This window comes from Halictus rubicundus, chromosome 3 (assembly GCF_050948215.1).
Source record: "Halictus rubicundus isolate RS-2024b chromosome 3, iyHalRubi1_principal, whole genome shotgun sequence".
Taxonomy (NCBI): domain Eukaryota; kingdom Metazoa; phylum Arthropoda; class Insecta; order Hymenoptera; family Halictidae; genus Halictus; species Halictus rubicundus.
The window spans coordinates 11,572,745-11,591,427 of NC_135151.1; the positions used below are offsets into that span (position 1 = coordinate 11,572,745).

Here is an 18,683-nt window from a genome sequence, read left to right on the forward strand (position 1 = left end):
TCTTCTTCCTCGGGCAAGCAGAAACCGAAGAACAGAAGTCCGTGGAAAGGGAAGATTGATCGCGAGCACGTGCACCAGCGAGAACCGAGTAACATGAACCATCGGCTGCTGCTGCCCGCGCGATAAGTCATGTTCAGCAGGTTCGAGCTGCTGCAGGGAGCTGTCAGCTACCTTCTGCGATCAGGTATGCCGATCGAACCCTCGAACAACCCCTTATCGATCTATTCAACCCGTTAAAGCGCCCCGACGAACGGAATCGTTTTTCCGGAATTATTATAGAATATAACGATCGGTTCACCAAAATCGATTTTTGCGATTGCTGACACGATGGCCTAACGAGGTTTGTGTAGCAGTCACAAAAGAAGATCTTTAGGAATTTTTGTCCTGAAAACTATTGATGTTGTGGGAATAAACTTTTTTGGGATGTGTAGATACAACCTTAAACTACACGAAAACATTTTTTTAATTAACGTAGAATTCAGTCAGTTTAACGTAGAGTTTTTAGACTGTTGGCTTGACAGTCACAGTCTTGAAGATTCTTGTGTAACAGCTAGAAAGGAAAGTGATCTTTGGGAATTTGTTTCGGGAGAACTATCGATGATACGCGAATAAACTTTCATGGAATGTGTAGATATATCCTTAGGCTGTAAGCTAACATTTTCTTGCATTCACAAAAGCATGTATTCATTTGAAAAAATGGATCCTAAACCAGGGAAATGGCTAAAAATGAAGGTTTTTACGCCTCGTTCGAACAGCCTGGCAAACTGCCTGCTTTTATTAATGTCCGTCATTAATTTTTGCCCCGTGGGAGAGCATCTTTGCTCAACAAGTAATATTCTCAGTTTACAAACTCCGCGTGGGAGTTAACGAGGAAATCCGCTGGGACTAAGCGTGCCGAGAGCGGAAAGAAAAGTTCTTTTGATTCTCCGACAGGTTGGTGACGCCGATTATGCGTTTCGTCCCTATGATACTTGCCCCCGTATTAATTGCTCCGCCGGTATCGACCGCGATTGCTTGTGTCATTGATTGATCGCCACTTATCCGTTCGAACGGATTCGCGGGGGTCTACACCGAACAGTGATAATTAGCCGCTGGAACACCGCCAGGGGGAATTTCGTAGCTTTTGTTCAAACGGGAGTTACGAGGACCGGTGTAACGCGGTCGTCGAACGATCCACGCCGATAAATCATCCCCCTAATTGGACATCGCGACGCCTCCGACTCGGTATAATCGTATATTAATCGCGCTACATATGGAATTCATTAACGCCGGCCGACGAGCCACGCGAGACGAAAAATCGCTCCGATCGATCCCCGGTTTATCGACTTGCAAACGCAGGCTTACACAAAAATCAATTTTTCGGTTCCAGGATTTTCTACGAGTCTACGAATTTTTACACAGTTGTACACGATTAAAGCATACCTGGTTCTCTTCTTACCTTTTTTTTTTTTAATCTATGAAACGCAGTGAAAAGACTGCATAAGAAGGAAAAGAGTGTGGACTTGAAAACTCATCTGAAAGCAAATAAGACGTTTTAGAAGTTTATGTAAAAGTGCTGTGAAAGAGGAGAACAGTGATTTCTCTATATATGTCGCCTGGGCCTGGATGATACAAGACGCTGGCAAGACCCGTGTTGATGACAAATATCGAGAATTCACTGTAGTAGCTAACCAAAAATATTGAGATATTCTTAACTGATTTTGAAATTTCTCAATTTATTTTATGCAATACGAAGGCGTACATGAAACTATTTCGAACTTCCGTTAGGTTTATATGTTCTTCATAAATGCACGAAGCGCACAGTGTATTTAGGTATGAAGATTAATTTAATCACAGCGTGCTGCTACGTTCCGGATCAATTTGAGACCGAAACGTTAGGCGCCTTTGGCTAAAGAATTAATTAATTTTGGTGCTGGAAACCGGTTTTATATTTTACGTGTTCGTCGAAATGAACCGGTTTAAACGCAGTTTTGAAAAATATTATTACCTCCGTTACTTGCGAAATATTGTTTAACGCTGAAAATCATGCGGGCACGGTACGATTTTTGTGTGCTTCGGCTGATTCTTTACCTGTACGAGAAATTAAACGAATCGATACGGGAATATGTGTTGATTTAATTTCCATAGGGGTTGTTAAATGATCGAAGGATGCAGGTATTTTTAGAGTAGGTTAATCATTTTTGTTATCGGAGAGATTATTGAAAGACTCATTTCAGGATCAACACGATTGAAACTGAAATATGTTTTAATGTGAATACGAGGCAGACGTAGTTGGACTTTTGCTCAATTTGGAAAATTAAACAAAATACACGTGCGAAGCTAACATTGAAATGTTCTGTATAGCCGGCTAATAATTTTTCTGCAATAAAAATGGAACACACAAATCCATCCAGGAACACTACCTCGTATTAAATTATTAACGTGAAATATTGCTCGATATTGAAATAAACAGTCGTGATAGGAATTTCCTGTGTGGTTTCACAGTGGATCAATAATTCCGTGTATAAGTAAGGTTAATCGAATAAATTGAGGCAGGAATACGTACATAGCACGTTCCGCAGGAGCCACGAGAAGATTGGCATAAAATACCATTTAATATTAATTTTCAAGCCATTACATTCCAACCGGAGCACTGAAATATACATGCCACTAATAAAAAAGTCAATGTGAAAACTACCACTACCGCAAGAATTTATAGTCGGAATTCCAGGAAGCTCACAGTTAAATTACAAAAATTGCGATATAAATTGCATCGGAACTGGTACCTACGTACGTACATATTCGTGTGTATCAAGCACTACGATCATTCTGGCTTTTGCGTGTAATTGCGCGTACTTCGGCAAACGAAATATACGTTCGTTTAACTTTGGTTTCTCGCAATTGACATGGACAATTATTATTTTGCATAAATATCCGCAGTCTATAGTGAGAAATGGTTGGAACATTTCTATGAGAACGCGAGCAAAACGAGGAAAACTGCACTCACCCCCCAGCAGAAGAGGGTAGCAGAAGGCTGTTAGGATAGACGCTCTATTTGATGTTTCGAGGCTGATTTCAGAGCAGAATTTTATTTCTCGTCGCGATCGACATCGAACCCGGTCAAACAGCCGTTGGAAAGTCACAACCCTCTCTGCCGAGGCCGAGCTCCCCCTTGTTCCGCCATCTTCCTCCATCTTTCTGCATCTTTCTCTCTCTCCTTTGACCCAGTCCCAAGCCTTGTCCTCTTCTGTCGCAGCCCCTTTCCCATGGCTTGCGTGCGTGCGTGCGTGCGTGCACGTTGTTTTCCATTGTTTACTCGAAGCCTCCACTCTCTCCCCCCCCCCTCTCTCTCTCCGCTTCCTCCTTTCTCTCTCGCTTCCTCCCAGAAAGAGAGCTGGGTCATCGAGTTTCCAAGGGGGTAGCTCCGGAAGTTACGTCGTCGATCCAAGTCGATGGAAGTCGATCCACAAAGATCTCTCGCCTCTTTAGAATTCGACAATGATTCCTACTCGGTGACCCGAGAGCACTCTCCGACTCGGGGGACTCTTATTTTAATACATCCTGTTCCCCAAGACCCTCGGACTTACACGAAGAGAAAGTTCCGCGATGGGGTGAAGGCTGATTGGGTTGCTCCTTTTTATAGCTTGCTGGCTTCTGTGGGGCAAATTCACACACTTTTGCGCCCCCTCCCCCTCCCTTCTTCAACGGGAAATATATTCCTGACGGAACAGGAACAATTTTCTTGTTTTTCAAAGGAACCGATCAGCTCGTTCTATTTTTATGCTGTTTTAATTTCCTCCCGTTGAGACAATCGTCGAAGATTTTTTAGCTGTCCCTTTACCGAAAGAACGATTTAACACCTTGCCCTATAATGTGTCAGACTCGTGATGAAGATTCTGAACAGAGCCTAATAAATATGTGCGTTATTCATTTCCTTTAAACCGAAATAAAATTCTATTTTGTTGTAGTTGATATATACATCCAATTATAGTTTTATTATTTTTGTGCTGCACAGCGAATGAATTGTTTTCGGTGCGGGTAAGTTACAGCTGAAGAAATGTATACTATTGTTTTATCGAAGAAACTAATATGAACACCAAATGATGTTCAAGGATGTTTTTTAATGACGTTCTTCAATGATGTTATACTTTGCACAATAGTTTTAAGGCATATGTGTATGCCTCAAATGTAAACAAAAATGTATGAACATGAAGTAGAAATCTACAGTAATTTGGCTATGTGCCGCCAACAATATTAAGAAAGTATTAAAAACAAAATTGAAAGCATAGGTACCCGAAAATTAATATAAAACTGTCCCCAATTAATCAAAATCAGGAGAATCGCTAATCGATCTCTGAACAGTCGAATCCCCCGCTTGACTAAATCCTTCCTCGGGGGTGGGGATCGTCGTCCTTGGGCGCCGATAAGCGTACGCTAATTAACTTTGCAGCTGCTAATTGTCGTCCATTTTTTTTCTGTTTCAGAGCGCGAACGGCACAGCGCCAACAGGCTATCCGCGTAAGTATCCAATCAATCGAACGATTTTCTCAAGAAACTGTGGCCATTTGTCGGCCACCAGAAGATTACGATTCCGAAACGAACTAATTATCGGCCAAGTCGAAAACAGCCGAGAGCCAAGCTTTCCGAACTCTCGTGCATTACAGAGCCACGCGCTCGATTTGTTGAAGGATCGATATCCGTTCGATCGATTATAAACAGCATGAGGATTGCTCTCTCCATCGTTCGTTGCGCGTCAATTAAATTCTTCCTCCGATTGGAGCCCGTTCTGCCGACCCTGTGTCTCCATTTTGAAGCGAAAATACTTGTTTACTCGCGAGTAGTATACGGGGGATAAATGGCTTTTCACGGGACACGTCTCATGGGAGCGAATGAACGAAACTGTTGGGTGGGGGAAACGATCGAGTTTTCATTTATCCCCCGGAATAAAAATTTTATCGACACTCCTAATGACTGGAACGCATTGCGGTGTAAAAGCGTTTAAACAGATTTTCCGAGATTTTTCAATAATTTGGCAGAAAAGCCTTTTTATTGCTTCAATAATTCTGTTTCCTTCTTAAAAGCGATTTAGTTGCCTTTTATCATAAAGATCAAAATTTTATTGGCTACACTCGTAATGACCGAGATGCACTCGTAAAAGCAAAAGCGTTTAGAGAGATTTTCTGCGATTTTTAGTGTTGCTAGAATGTGATGGAGTTCGCGAACCTGTTCAGTAATTTGGCAGAAAAGCCTTTCTATAGCTTCACCAATTCTATTTCTTGCTTGGAAGTATTTTTATTGTAAAGATCTATCGATCTTTCAAAGAAGAATTAATTATCCCCTGATCGGCCTAGTAAACTTTGGACTAAAAACTTTGTCGAGATGTTTTAATAATTTTCGAGTTTCGAGAGTAAATTGGTAGTTGGCCTTGAAAAATGGACAGTGCGCTTTCTAGCGGGGTTAATATTGCACACTGCAACGAGAAAAACAACGCGATGTCCACAGGTATGCACGTTAGGGGAACACCGTGGACGAAGACGTTCATGCGCTTCCCACGCATCGGCAGGAAGCTGCGTCGCTGCTCTGTATATTTGTAAACTTCCGGTCCGTGTTGCGTGTCTTTTCAACTCGAACTCGATTGCACTCCGACGGCGGAGCCTCGAGTGTGCGCTTTTCATAGTGAAAGTGGGGTAAACAGTTGTCGGTGTAAATATTTCCTTGGACCTTTTTTCCACGGTGTTGGAAAACTTTTCAGCATTACTGAAAAGTAATGCGAACAAGAAAGTAAGAGAGCTGGCGAAACAAAAATTACTTTCCGAGCAGATATTGCGTTCGAAGTTGTCACGACTCGACCAGTAAATTATGTGCGTACGAGAATAGATTTTCCTACTGTAGAACATTCGTGGAGAATCGGATGATTTCGATTGAGAAAACGCTGACGATCCTCGTGCGAATCGGCGGAAATTCTTTTCATAAACTGACCGTTGAGAAACAGAATTTAATCATGGAAATGTACTGATAAGAAATTGCTAATGAAACGTTGCATTAACGCAACTGGGTCAACCGTATGGAACGTGTGCTTAGCGCGCTCAATTCTTGGTCATCTAAACAAGAAAAACTTGGAGATAGCGAATTTTTTCTGAGGTGCGTTACATAGTTTCCCGTCGGTCACAACATTGATTAATTACTCGTGTAGAAGTTGTCCTTTCTCCTCGCATCATTCTCTACTTATTTTGTTAAAAATCGTTGCACGTTGCATCGCAGACATTTATAGAAACACAAACTCTTATAGATCAATCTGTAAAAATCTGACTGAACAAATTCGAAATAATTTACGGTTTGTGAACAAAGCAGCCTAGTTGCACTCTCTGAAATTTGCATCATTAATTTATTTGATATATAATATAGAAAAATTGAAACAATTATCCCAATAAGGCCGGACACTATTCGAGTGATTATTTATTCCCACAAACATCAAGAGACGCGAACAATAATTGAGAGGTAAATAGTTCTACATAGTTGAAGTCATCGTAAACAATTTTTTAAACTATTCCTCAAAGCGTCATTGAAATTGTGTTGACATCAATTCAAAGAATTGTATAATATTGTCTCCATATTTACTGTTTGCATTTCTCATATGAGAATGAACCTCAAGAAATTCTCCAAATAGAATATTTTCTCCATATTCACTGTTTACGTTTCTCACGTAAGAATGAACATCGGTCGAAATCCTCAACGATTAGCAGACCAATCTCCGAGCTATAAGAACGGTAATTCAGTCAAGGTCATCCTAAGGTCACCGAACACGCCGGCCTGTAATACGCAGATCAATTTAGCATAATAGCACCTGCTTACAACGCAGAGTTTACACTGATCGTCGGCGCACGTGAGTATAAATATTTCACGCGTATATCGACAGTAAGGAAAAGCACTTTCCACGGCGGCTACCAATTCGTCCGCGAGTTTGTCACGTGTAAAGCATCTTGTTTTGCCCGTCCAGTTATTTCGAATCGATGTAAATAATATGTACTTACGATTAGCTATTCACGGGTTTGCTGTAAACACCAGCGATAAATCCGAATGCAAACATTGTAGGTCGTGCCAACTGTTACCACACATCGAAAGAGAGAGAGAGAGAGAGAGAGAGATGAAAACGATGACTACCCAGCCAGAGCAATCGTTTATCGCGGATGATTGATCGCGGCACGTTTCGCTCGTTTAAATTCGGACACGGGTAGAACCGGATCGAATTTCTTCGGGAACGATCGCCGGGATCCACTGTGTATCCGATCTTCAGTCGAAAACCACCAAATTTTTGCAATTTACATCTTTCGATTGCGTCTCTTACTTGTAGCACATTCTTAGAATTCATCGGTCTACTAAACATTTTCTGTATTTCGTTTTCTGGGCTTGAAAGTGACTGGTATGCGTTGTTACACTAGATTTAATGTATTTAGACTTTGCGCGATTTTATAGCTATTAATCCAAGCATTTTATAGATATGAAACTTTATCATTTCAATTATAGTGAAATAAAAGATTTTAGACTGATCGTACGATTGGCAGTGGTAGGTTTAGAGTTCGAGAGCTGGAATATAAGTGGCGTATAAGTTAAATTCACTGCTAGAAAGTTGAAATTTAACCCTACGCGGGCAATAACTTTTACTGTCCTAGGCTTTGAACAAATCTGAAGTAATTCTGGAATACAAATCGAAGTCCCCATTTTCATATATGATCGTTGGAACCGTCAAAGGTTTTAAGGTATTGGCGCAGGAATGGTAAATATTAGGAAGAAAGAAATTCAAGGAGGATTAAATTATGTGTAACTCCGGGTCAGAACGGACCCAACCGCATTCATGCGCAAGCCGAGACACCCCGTACAAATCGTCGGACAATTTCATGGAATCATTCACCCCCGGCGATCGAGAGCACAGGGCAGGGAGAATTAACGAAGCTGGAAACGGTAAGCGGAACACGCTTCCTCTCCGCATTTTCAACCCTCTCCAAGAGAGGGTCGCGAGGGGGTTGTTGCGCGAGGGTTTTCGGCCTCGGCCACCGTAACTGCCCCTAATAACCCTGCCACCGTCGACCAGCCGATGGGAAAACTGGGTCGAATCGCTTATCGACGTGACTCTTTTCGCGAACGGCCCGATCGGGTCCTCGGTAAACACGCTTCTCGCTGTGTCTCTTTCGGGTGGGGGTTGGAACGTGTAGGTGGAAAAGGAGGGTTAGAAAAGACAATAGGAGGGAGTCGGTTATGGTTGCTTGTTCCTATTGAACAGGTGTTCTTGAAGAATTTGTTGTTTCAACTCGTTGAGCGACGTGACATTTTTGGATCTTCTTCTTGAATCTCTGAACTCTCGAGGTCATTCTTTTAGGAGATTTCAAGGTCACCAGTATGTTTTTGGATGGTATACTATATTTTTTTAGACGGTCTTGTAGCGCGTGAAAAGACGAGTCCAACGAGTATAATGAACGTACCATTCTGATCATTCAATTTCGAAATATTCGTGTATGAAAGAATCAATTATGTTAGCTTTCAGACACAGGTATATCGAGATTGACTGATCGCAATGGTACGGTTATTATAGTCGTTGGATTCGTCTTCTCGTGCTCTACAAGCACACCCAAGCGAAAATATGATTTTCAATGATCTCCGATCTAGTCACGAAAGCTCTATTAATTTCAATACACCAAAAATCGTCTAACACAATTCTGCAAGAAATAATGTTCTGACCGCATCAACGGGGAAGTAATTGCTCACATAACCGTCAGGCGAACTCTCCTCGATCTCTATCCGCAAAGTAAACTTCCGTAGATCTACAACAGCGAACGTATCGTAGAAAGCTGGAAACCGCGTAACGCCGAGCAGTGGGGTAACGAACGCGCAAAATTCCTGTAATTAAGAGTTCGCGTGAGGAAGGTAGTATGAAACGTCGCCGGCAGATGCGATCGAAAATTCGGGACGATATTCATTTTTTTTTCCTTTTCACGGCGATATGCAACGACACGAGGGACCCGTGCGTTATCAGGCAACCGTCTCGCGGCCTTGTCCAATTCCGATAACGAGCGACTCGCGAGCTGTGCGGAACGATAAGGGATTTCGTTGCCCGTTCCCCGTTCCGCGATAAAACCGTCCGTTTTTGCCTTTTCTCTCTCTCTCTCTCTCCATCGACTTTGTCTTTCTTTCGCTAATCCCTCTTAATTTTCTAGCCGAGCGCTGTTATCGTGGCCGGCCGACTCGCATTATTCCCTCGCGACGATAAACGTAATTCGCGTTCCTTGCGACACCGATATACTCCGCGATCGTTTCGCAGAAACGTAGATTGACGTCGGCGAGTTCGCGCGAATATTACGATCGAGACAGTCGAGACACGGCGGTTTATTGTTGTCGTTGTTGTTGCGTGCTGCTCGCCGTGTCAGATTTGAAATACACGTGCCAAATTACAATTCGTTCGCAAACAGAGTGAATATTTATGAACGAAATCGAGAACTGCGAGCGTAAATTCAACGAATTTATTTCATTTCATTTTTGCTGTGTCTCTGAAACACTGTTGGCAAGGTTTAGGAATCGGATAGACAGGATTTTGCATTTGATTGTATTTTGGTAGCAACGCTGTCTCAGAATATAGATAAGATAAGATAAGATAAACAGCGACACGATTCTGCAATTTTTTATTCTACTTCGTCGTTATTGTAGCAGCCGCACGGCTGTAGAATTTAATCTTCGGAACGAGATTGATTGTGGCACGATTCTGCAATTACTTGTTTATCGCGTTTTATTGCATTTTAGTAGCAACACTGTCGCGGAATATAGTCTGCCCGATAAGATGATCGGTGACAGAGTTTTGCAATTTTTTATGCGGACATTGATAAATCAATGTTGTATTGCAGCGACGCTGTCTTAGAATTTTGCCTGGAAAATGAGATAAACATTGGACACAATTCGGCAATTATTTATTGCTCTTTAACAATATTGTATAGCAGCAATACTGTCTTAGTATTTCAATCAGTTACACAATTTTGCATATTTTAGATTATACTTTTTTTTATTATTGTAGCAGTAACGTTACTTTAAAATTTCGCCTGGAGAATGAGATAAACGTTGGGCACAATTCTGAAATTATTTATTATACTTTGTTATACTTCGGCATCGACAATCCCTCACAATCTGATCATCAGAAGAAGACGATGCATTGACAATGTTCACTAATTGCATTTTTGTGTAACGATCTAGTGAAATTTGTAGCAAACAAAATTTTAGCGCAACTTGCAGTTCCTGATGGCATTGCTTGGCCACTCTGTGTAAAGGTATCGAAATTTCGTTATCTAACAAGGAAAATTCAGCCAAAAAAACGTTTTATCATCTGAAAGGTTGCGACACGAATTAACGTCGACGATTAATTGCAATTGTCGAAACGTCGTCGTTCTCCATTCTATTGAATTGATTGAGAGCACATGGCTCTTTGAACGCGCCAAGGTTATTTAGATTCCTGCTACAGTTTCGCAATGTGTACAATTCCTTCATTGTTCTCGCTGATAAAGAGTACACGAGACATTTCGATCTACAGTAGACGTAAAAGCTCGTGTCAATTGTTATCTCGGTAGACTGCTCGAGAGGAACTCTTAATCACAGAGGAATTTATACCGTCGAATGCGAAAAATTATTAATCTACTTATCAAATTGAAATTCTTAACTGAATATGTTCGATTTACAACTTTGCAAACGTGATTGGACATCTGTGTGTTTGAATATCTTCTTACGTTTCATCAATTAAGAAACGATATATTTATATACTACTAGATATACGACTACTACTACTACTACTTTATATTATTTTTTTATATTTATATTTGTTTCAAATATTTATTATTAGCCAATATTCATTTATTACTAGACTGCGAATTTTATGCATTAATGGCAAAAGTGGGTAGGTACAATTTAAGCCAGTAAACAAAATTGAAAGAATTTAAGAACATTAGACCAGCCCCTAGGTTGGACCTAATTTATAAACCATAGTTAATTCGCACCACTGGTAATACTGTGAATATTTCTCTTGTTGAGGACAAGTATACTACATTATAACTCAATCAGATTCCTAGCATAATTTCTAATCAATTAATACCGCAATTTCTAATTCAATTACTCTGGAAATATTTTTCATTCTCTAAATACTATTCGACCAAGGTGTTGGTCCAAATTAGGCTACTCTCCCGTGTTAGTCTCAGCTTACGAAAATGATTAAAAGAAGAAAGAAATTTCTATACGGCAATTTTTAATTAGCACGAAGATCCGCGGTCATCAAAGTATAAAATTTGCAGCTCAAATAAAGCACAAAATCACAATATCTTCGAAAAATATCACAAAAATCGTCAACACAGGTAAAATTTCAGGACACTGTCACATTATACTCGATTCTCTACGATGATCAAATACATTTTCAACGAACCTCGGTTTTTCAGAATTGACTTGGCCATTTCTTATTCCGCATAAAAATTCACAGTACAACGCCTAAATCGATCACGTGGATGGTTCCCCATCGTCCTAACTACTAAATAATTCGCCGAGAGAAATAGCGCGTACACTTCCGTGATCAGTATGCGGTCGATCCCATGGATGTTTAAACAAGCACCGTGCATGTTCGAGTATCAAGGGAGGCAGGGTCCGCGGGAAATACTCTAATGACGTTCGCGGCGCATTTCCATGAAACCGTAACAAATGAGGCTCTATATCCGGAAAGGAGATGTTGGCTGGCAGGGTGAGGTAAGCATGAGCCTCTCGATCTGGAATTCGAAGCAGGAAGGCCCGGAGAGCCTTCGATTCTTGCAGGGGAGCAGAAGGAACGAGAACGTGCAATCAGAATCTAGCAAGCCGTTTCCTCCGCAGCTGACTCTGTCCTGAAAGAGTAACGAGCTCCCCCGAAATCTTATACAGTCGTTCGCTTTCATAGGAATTACCGTTGCTACCGGTGGGATTGGATCTCTCGGATCCAGAGAGAGAGAGAGAGAGGGAGAGAGAGAACGCGAGTTTCTAATCTCGAAGATTTACGTGTTCGCTCTCGGATTCATATTATCAGGCTCTGGAACGCTACCGGAGCGTTAGTCATTTATCGGTCATTTATCAGTCTTCCCTGAAAATTCATGGTCGTCTCGTTCTTTTACTTACTATTTTACGATCGCTATTTAATCTGGATTTTCATGATGCAATGTATATCGGAGAGAATCTCGAAAGAGAGAGAGAGAGAGAGAGATGAGTTATGAGAGTGGGGGGATTGGATGCTGCGGAAGGGGATGATATCGGGTGAAAATTATGCGTCGGTTAACTTGTTGATTGAAGCTCTTTGCGACCTCTGCCAATAATTGTTTGTATAATTGGGGAATATTCCATGTAACATCGTTTCGTGTGATCGTAATTGGGACTTAATTTATAACGCTGCGGTTGTTGTCTCTTCGCCAGCTCGTTTTTGTCCATTTTGTTGTTGTCGATCGGTAGCAACGTTATTCCGGGGTGAATTTTTTCATTTTTGCAGCTCTTTTTATTGTATTTTATTGCATTTCGCCTGTGCAACACTGTTGGAATCAAATTTTCAGGATAGGACAACGCGATACAAATTTTTAAATGTCCATTACGCTTTATTCGGATTTAATTGCAGTTCCCTTTTATTGCACTTTATTGGATTTTAGCAGCATCCTGCACGTGGAATGCAATTTTTGAAACGGGATGAACAGTGACAATATTTTGAGATTGTCTATTGTGCTGTGTTTTTGTTTTGGTAGTAACAGTGTCTTGGAATTTAGGTTTCAGGTTGAAATCGATAGTGGCGCGTTTCTGCGATCGTTTACTGTAGCTTATTATATTGTAATAGCAACAGGGTCTCATAATCTAGAGCACAGAAAAAAATAAGCGTCAACAATGTTCTCCATAGGTTAATTTTCTGCTGTTTCTCATTTACGGCACGAATTCAACACAATTGAGTGTTATTCTTTAATTGTGTATCGATACATTTTATAGGAGTTCATTAAATCGCAATCCATTTAAAGATGAATCGAATATTTTCAAGTATTTGAAAACGAGGAATCAGTAAATTTGCACCAGAAGAGCGTGCAAGGGTTAAAAGCTTCGATTAAACAAATCAAAATATTGTAGAGAAAAGCAATCGAGCGCACAGAATTAATTAACTCGTTTCATCTGATGCATAGTTGTTAACATATTGATTTTGTCATGAGTTTTGATATCCTCTCTCCTTTCGGTACCATTTCATTCAGTCACGGTATTAAAAATACCTCCAACGTTTTACAAAATTATCTTCACAATTCCAATACTCGCTTACATTATGTTATGTTGGAATGCATAAATTTTGGCTTTTAAGTTCGTTTACAAAAGTTCGATGATTATATGAGAAAACACTCCAAGAATTGGTATTTGCTACCGGTTAGTGAGGATAGTTCTGGGACTTTTATCGGTTAGATATTTGGGACATATATCGAGAAAAGACTGTGTTGATAAGTTTGTTCGAACTCTACTAGCATTATTATCCCTTTTGCACTCGGCGCTATTTTTATTCTAAAACTAAATTTTTCTTCCGTCTTGGAATATTTTAATTTTATTTATACGAAACTGATCCGATTTCCACATATATTATTTAAATGTTTAGTGATCTATTAAATACAAATTTTGAAATGTAACAAATATTTTGTAATATTTGTTGCAATTTCTTTGAAATAATGCCACAATAATTTCTAGTGGTGCTTCAGAGTCACCATTCGAGTGCAGAGGGTTATTAGACAAATGGTCTATTTTTGGGCACTCCTCTAAATTTGTTTATTAATGTGTAAATGTAGGTAATTCTTCACAGAAAATGTGATTTAACAATGCAACTAATAAATTTAATAAGAAATTAAAAGAAGAAGTTAGAACAATTGGATCGCTACGTAAAGTGACGAAATTTTTTACAAAAATTGCAATTGGTCGAAATTGCAGAGAAAATACTAAAAGTTGTATTTTGCAACTTTTTTATGTGCACTTACATTGAAAATTTAGAAAGTACGATTTGTAGATCTGTATGAATTATACATATTCTGAGAATTTCATCAAAATCGATCAACGGTGCAATGAGCTGCAGATGTTCCAAAATGATCACACAAGGGCGAAATTCCCTAAGAAGGCCAAAATTCTGCGACTTCCGCCCTTTGTAACTATTTTGCAACTTTTTTATGCGGGCTTATATTAAAAATTTAAAAAGTACGTTTTGTGCATCTGTATCAATTATACATATTCTGAATATTTCATCTAAATCGGTCAACATTGCACTGAGCTACAAACGTTTAAACAGGGTTTTAACTAAGCCCGCATAAGAAAGTTGCAAAATACAACTTTTAGTACTTCCTCTGTAATTTCGACCAATTACAATTTTAATCAAACATTTTTCTCGCGTTACGTAGCGATCCAATTGTTCTAACGTCTCACAAAAATTCAAGTAGTATAGTCCAATATTGACAAAGTTATGCGATTTTTAAGGGCGTACGAATATTAGTTGGAGTCACTGTATATCGTGATGTACACGTGTAGGGAGACACGGCCCGCTAGTCCGCAGTGTGCGACGCAGCAGTATCTATGATGCTATGAAGAGGGTCCAGAAGGCAATGAGAGTCGCCGCGCAAGTGCATCGCAAAGTCACGTAGCTGATCGTAGTCGCGCATTTCACAGAATCGCGCCTCGTCGCCAATTGATCGTCGGACAGCTGCATCCGTCTCCGGGCGAGAACTCGTAGCCCAGCGAACAGGAAGAAGCTTTTACCTCCGATCAGTCAGGATGTGCCGCGGCTTTCCACGGTGTTAACTAAGTCGCGGATTAAGTCGGATCAGGGGATCGTTGATCGAGGAGACCACCACCTCTGGAGTCTGCTGTCCCAGGCATCCTTCGTTTGCTCGTTCTTAACTGGTTTCCCGACTCCGTTCGAAACGACCCCGAGGAGAGATGGAGGAATCTCGTTATCCTCACCGCGACTCTCCCTCTCGAGCCGGCTCTCCTGTATAGATTCGGCAGTTCTTTCGATCTTGACAGGATCAGGATCAGGAAGGTGTGAGTCGACAAAGGAGCCATAGATCCGAGAGTACAGACCCCGCGGCTATACTCTTCGCCGTTAAATCGACGAGATCGGCCGGGCAATTTCACTCGGACAACCGTGTCGTTATTCAATTGATCTCGAGCCGTTCCCATCGAATCGAGACGACGATACGGCCCGCGATTAGGCCGACTCGCGTGAAACAAGAGACGAAGCGGAATCGGCGAGATCTTTTCGCTGCTGTGAGAGCAGCCACCGGGTCTTTTGGAGTTCAGTGGCGATGCGCGTTTATGATAAAAATGGATTGATCAGAAAACTGTGAAGACATTAGAGAAGAATGATATTGGTATATTATTCTGAATTTATTCAGGCGAGTTGCACTCGAAGCTATTTTAACTCCAAAACGAAACATTACTTCCTACCTAGAATATTTCCCATCCACATATATTTGTTTTCGTGTTAGGAATACGAAAATGGTGGAATTTGCTCGTACAATGAAAAGTTAAATATTTTGAATAATGATATAGCAATTTTTAGTGACGCCTTATAGTCGCCATTCTAACGGTTAAAATAGGACATGCATTTAATGCGTTTTAGTCTCATTGTGCGGCGGGTCGAACCGGGCCCATCCACAAAAACGGCCGATCAGAAGAACCGCTTTGAACCCGAAACCGATAAGATACAGCGGGCAAATTTTCCACTGAGCATCGTCAAGAATTACAGATTGATAAGGCCACTATAAATGATAAACAAGGTTAATCCGTGCTGCGATATTGCGATTAACGAACCGAGTTTCCAGCAAGATGCTGAAGATCAGAGAGATCGCGGGAGAGACATTACCATCGAAGATGTATGATCTGGTTCTTGGTTGAACCGCAAATCGTTTTTAAAAAAATCCAAATGACGCAACGAGAGGGAAGAGGAGAAGAAGTAAGCAACCCCTCGAGTAAACTAACGAAATAAATCACATTGCCGGTCGACAGTCTTCTGTTCCCGGGGTTTAGTTGTGGCTTTGAAGTTTTCGAATGCTTTGACGGCAAATTGAGCCCCGTGCTCCCCCAAAGGAAACGAATAATTGAGTATTATTAGACCGAGAACCGGCCGCAACAGATTCAGAACGTCGTCGTGTGCCAGTAAAATGCGAAACGGCCGCCACGAGAGGAGCCTGGACAACTTGTACATGCAAATGCGTACACCGTATACATATATTAGGGCACCGTGGAGGGCGTAGAAGGGCGACACCGACGCGACACCAGCGGAACCAACCACACCGACTCGTTTCGGCTTAAAGGAGACATCAAACTTACCAAACCGCCCCCTTCGCTAACATTTCAACGCGTTAGAGGGTGTTTTACCTGGCCGAAGAGACCCGCCCACCGTCACTCTCATTCGAACACGTCGAGGGCCGTGGCTTCTATCGTTTTAACGATGCTTAAGCCCGTCCGCCAGATGTATCCTAATTTAGCACCCTGCCATACCCGCTAGAAGACCGCGAGGCGCTTGCCGATTTACGAGCTGACGTAAACGCTAACGATTTATCCGCGGTATTCGCTCTTCGTGGCATAATCATCGGAACAACTATTCCGCGAAGCATGTTTCGCAACGATTATCAATTAGCCGTTACTGTGGCATTTCGAAAGTTGTCTAAAGTTTGTACAATGTTTATCCAAGATTTCCGCTTTCTCAATACAAAATAGTGCTATTATAAAGTGTGCTCTTCAAGCTTCAATTTGAGTCCACAGACGTTCGAAAATTCCCACAGGAATACAGTGAATGCTCGACATATATGTCAACAATACTTGCCAGCGTCGTTTATCGTCCAGGAGACATAACCGAGCCGTGTTATGTTACACTCCTCGGCGCCCTAGGCCCTTCACAGGGTATACCCCGCGGTAGTGGACACAATTCCGCGACGTTTATCATGAAGGCCTTGGCGACATATATAGAGGATTCACTGTACATTCTAAAATTGACTCAATGAAGACCATTAATATCGAGTGAATTACGGTCGGAATTTATCGATTTTCCGACATGTTTTCAAATTTTCTTTTGAATCAAAGCGGACCTGTCATAAAGTGCGGTCTTCCAGCTTTAATTTGAGCCCACAAACGTTTCAAAATTCACACGAGAACGCATTTTAAATCGGTCGAGAAGTGACCTCTCGGAATCCAATAATTTGTCTCTGTGTCGATTATTAGGATCTCTTAATTCGTAGACACCATTCCCAACAAGAGTACCCCGACGCAGAAGATAAAGTCACAAGTGTCTTCAATAATAAACGGGGTTGAAAATCCGATAAGAAGAATCACGAATATTGATCTCCACGGTATTATTCACCGTAGCCGAGCGCAGAAAGAAGCGGCCTCGCACAGACGAGGACACCCCAAAGCTGTGGGCACGAGTTAGGGGATGAAGGAGACAGTCGAATCGCGAGGAAGGGCGTGCGGTAGTAATAAGGGGTTAAAACGTGGCTCGCCAGGGGTTGAAACAGGAGAGAAGGGAAGAGAGAAAGAGAGAGAAACAGGGACAGAGACAGGGTGACGGAACGCGCATCCGAGGGTGGCGTCTGCGGGGGTTAAAAACTGACAGAGACACCGAACTGTAGCAAAATGGTGGAGGTTCGCGGGGCATAGCGGAGAGAGGAGAGACGAAATGAGACAGTCGGGAGAGGAGAGGAAATAGGGAGGAAGGAGGGCGAGAGAGAAACACGCCGGTATACACGCTGGAACTTCCGAAGTTATTCGCAACAGGCAGCTCCGCTCGTCTGCCTCGTGGAATTCTACGTTCCGCTCTCCCGCCCAGTCTTCTATCTCTCTTTCTCTCTCTCTCTCTCTCTCTCTCTCTCTCTCTCTCTTTCACAGGCCCCCTCGGTCTTCATCATTCGCCGCCTCCGACGATTCCACCGCTTGCGCTTGCACTGCTTGCATCGCTTGCACTTCCTCTCGCTCCGCTGCACCGACCGCGCTCTATGCACCTTCTACACTTCCTCCGACCGATCGTCCCTGTTTTAATGGCCACCAGAACTCGCTATTGCGCTCTACAAGCGCTCAGGAATCTCATGGAGTCCCCGAGACTGTCAGCACTTTGGCAAGAGACGTTGAACTTCGACGGTATCCGACTTGTTGGCAGATTGTTTTCCGAGCCGACGGTTTTTTCGGACTCTCGTGCTCGTCCGAATCTCTTAACACTAAACCTACCGACCAGGGACCATAATCAAAACGAAAAAAGCCATGGAATAACAAGTATTTCATCGACTAAAATCGTATTGGTTACAAATAAGGATTATATGTAACCGAGCATTTTTTCTCTTGTTGGCGAATCTTATCGTCGAGAGAAATTCATTTCGATCACTTATAACGGTTATCAATGAGAGAAATTTATTTCGATCGCTAATAACAGTCATCGATGGGAGAAGTTCATTTCGATCGCTCATGAGAGTTATTGATGAAGGAAATTTGTAATAGTTATTATTAAATAGTACAACTTTCAAGTGGTAGACGATCATTTATTTGATCAATTTTTAATGTGACAAACATGAGCGTTTCCAAATTTTCTCCTGACAAATTACACCGCAAATCATATAAAAAACCAGTAAATAAGCCAATAAAATACTAAATAAATAAAAATAACCAATAAAAAAGAA

General features: G+C 41.6%; 1 protein-coding gene across 4 annotated transcripts in view; it reads left to right on the top strand.

The window, feature by feature from the left end:
* Positions 1-18,683, top strand: part of Lilli (AF4/FMR2 family member lilliputian) — a 335,845-nt gene that overhangs the window by 289,406 nt on the left and 27,756 nt on the right. For all 4 annotated transcript variants that reach the window (XM_076785359.1, XM_076785360.1, XM_076785361.1 and 1 more), the window contains one exon: positions 4,464-4,497. In XM_076785359.1, coding sequence (XP_076641474.1) covers positions 4,464-4,497 — 34 coding nt within the window. The remainder of the gene's footprint in view (positions 1-4,463; positions 4,498-18,683) is intronic.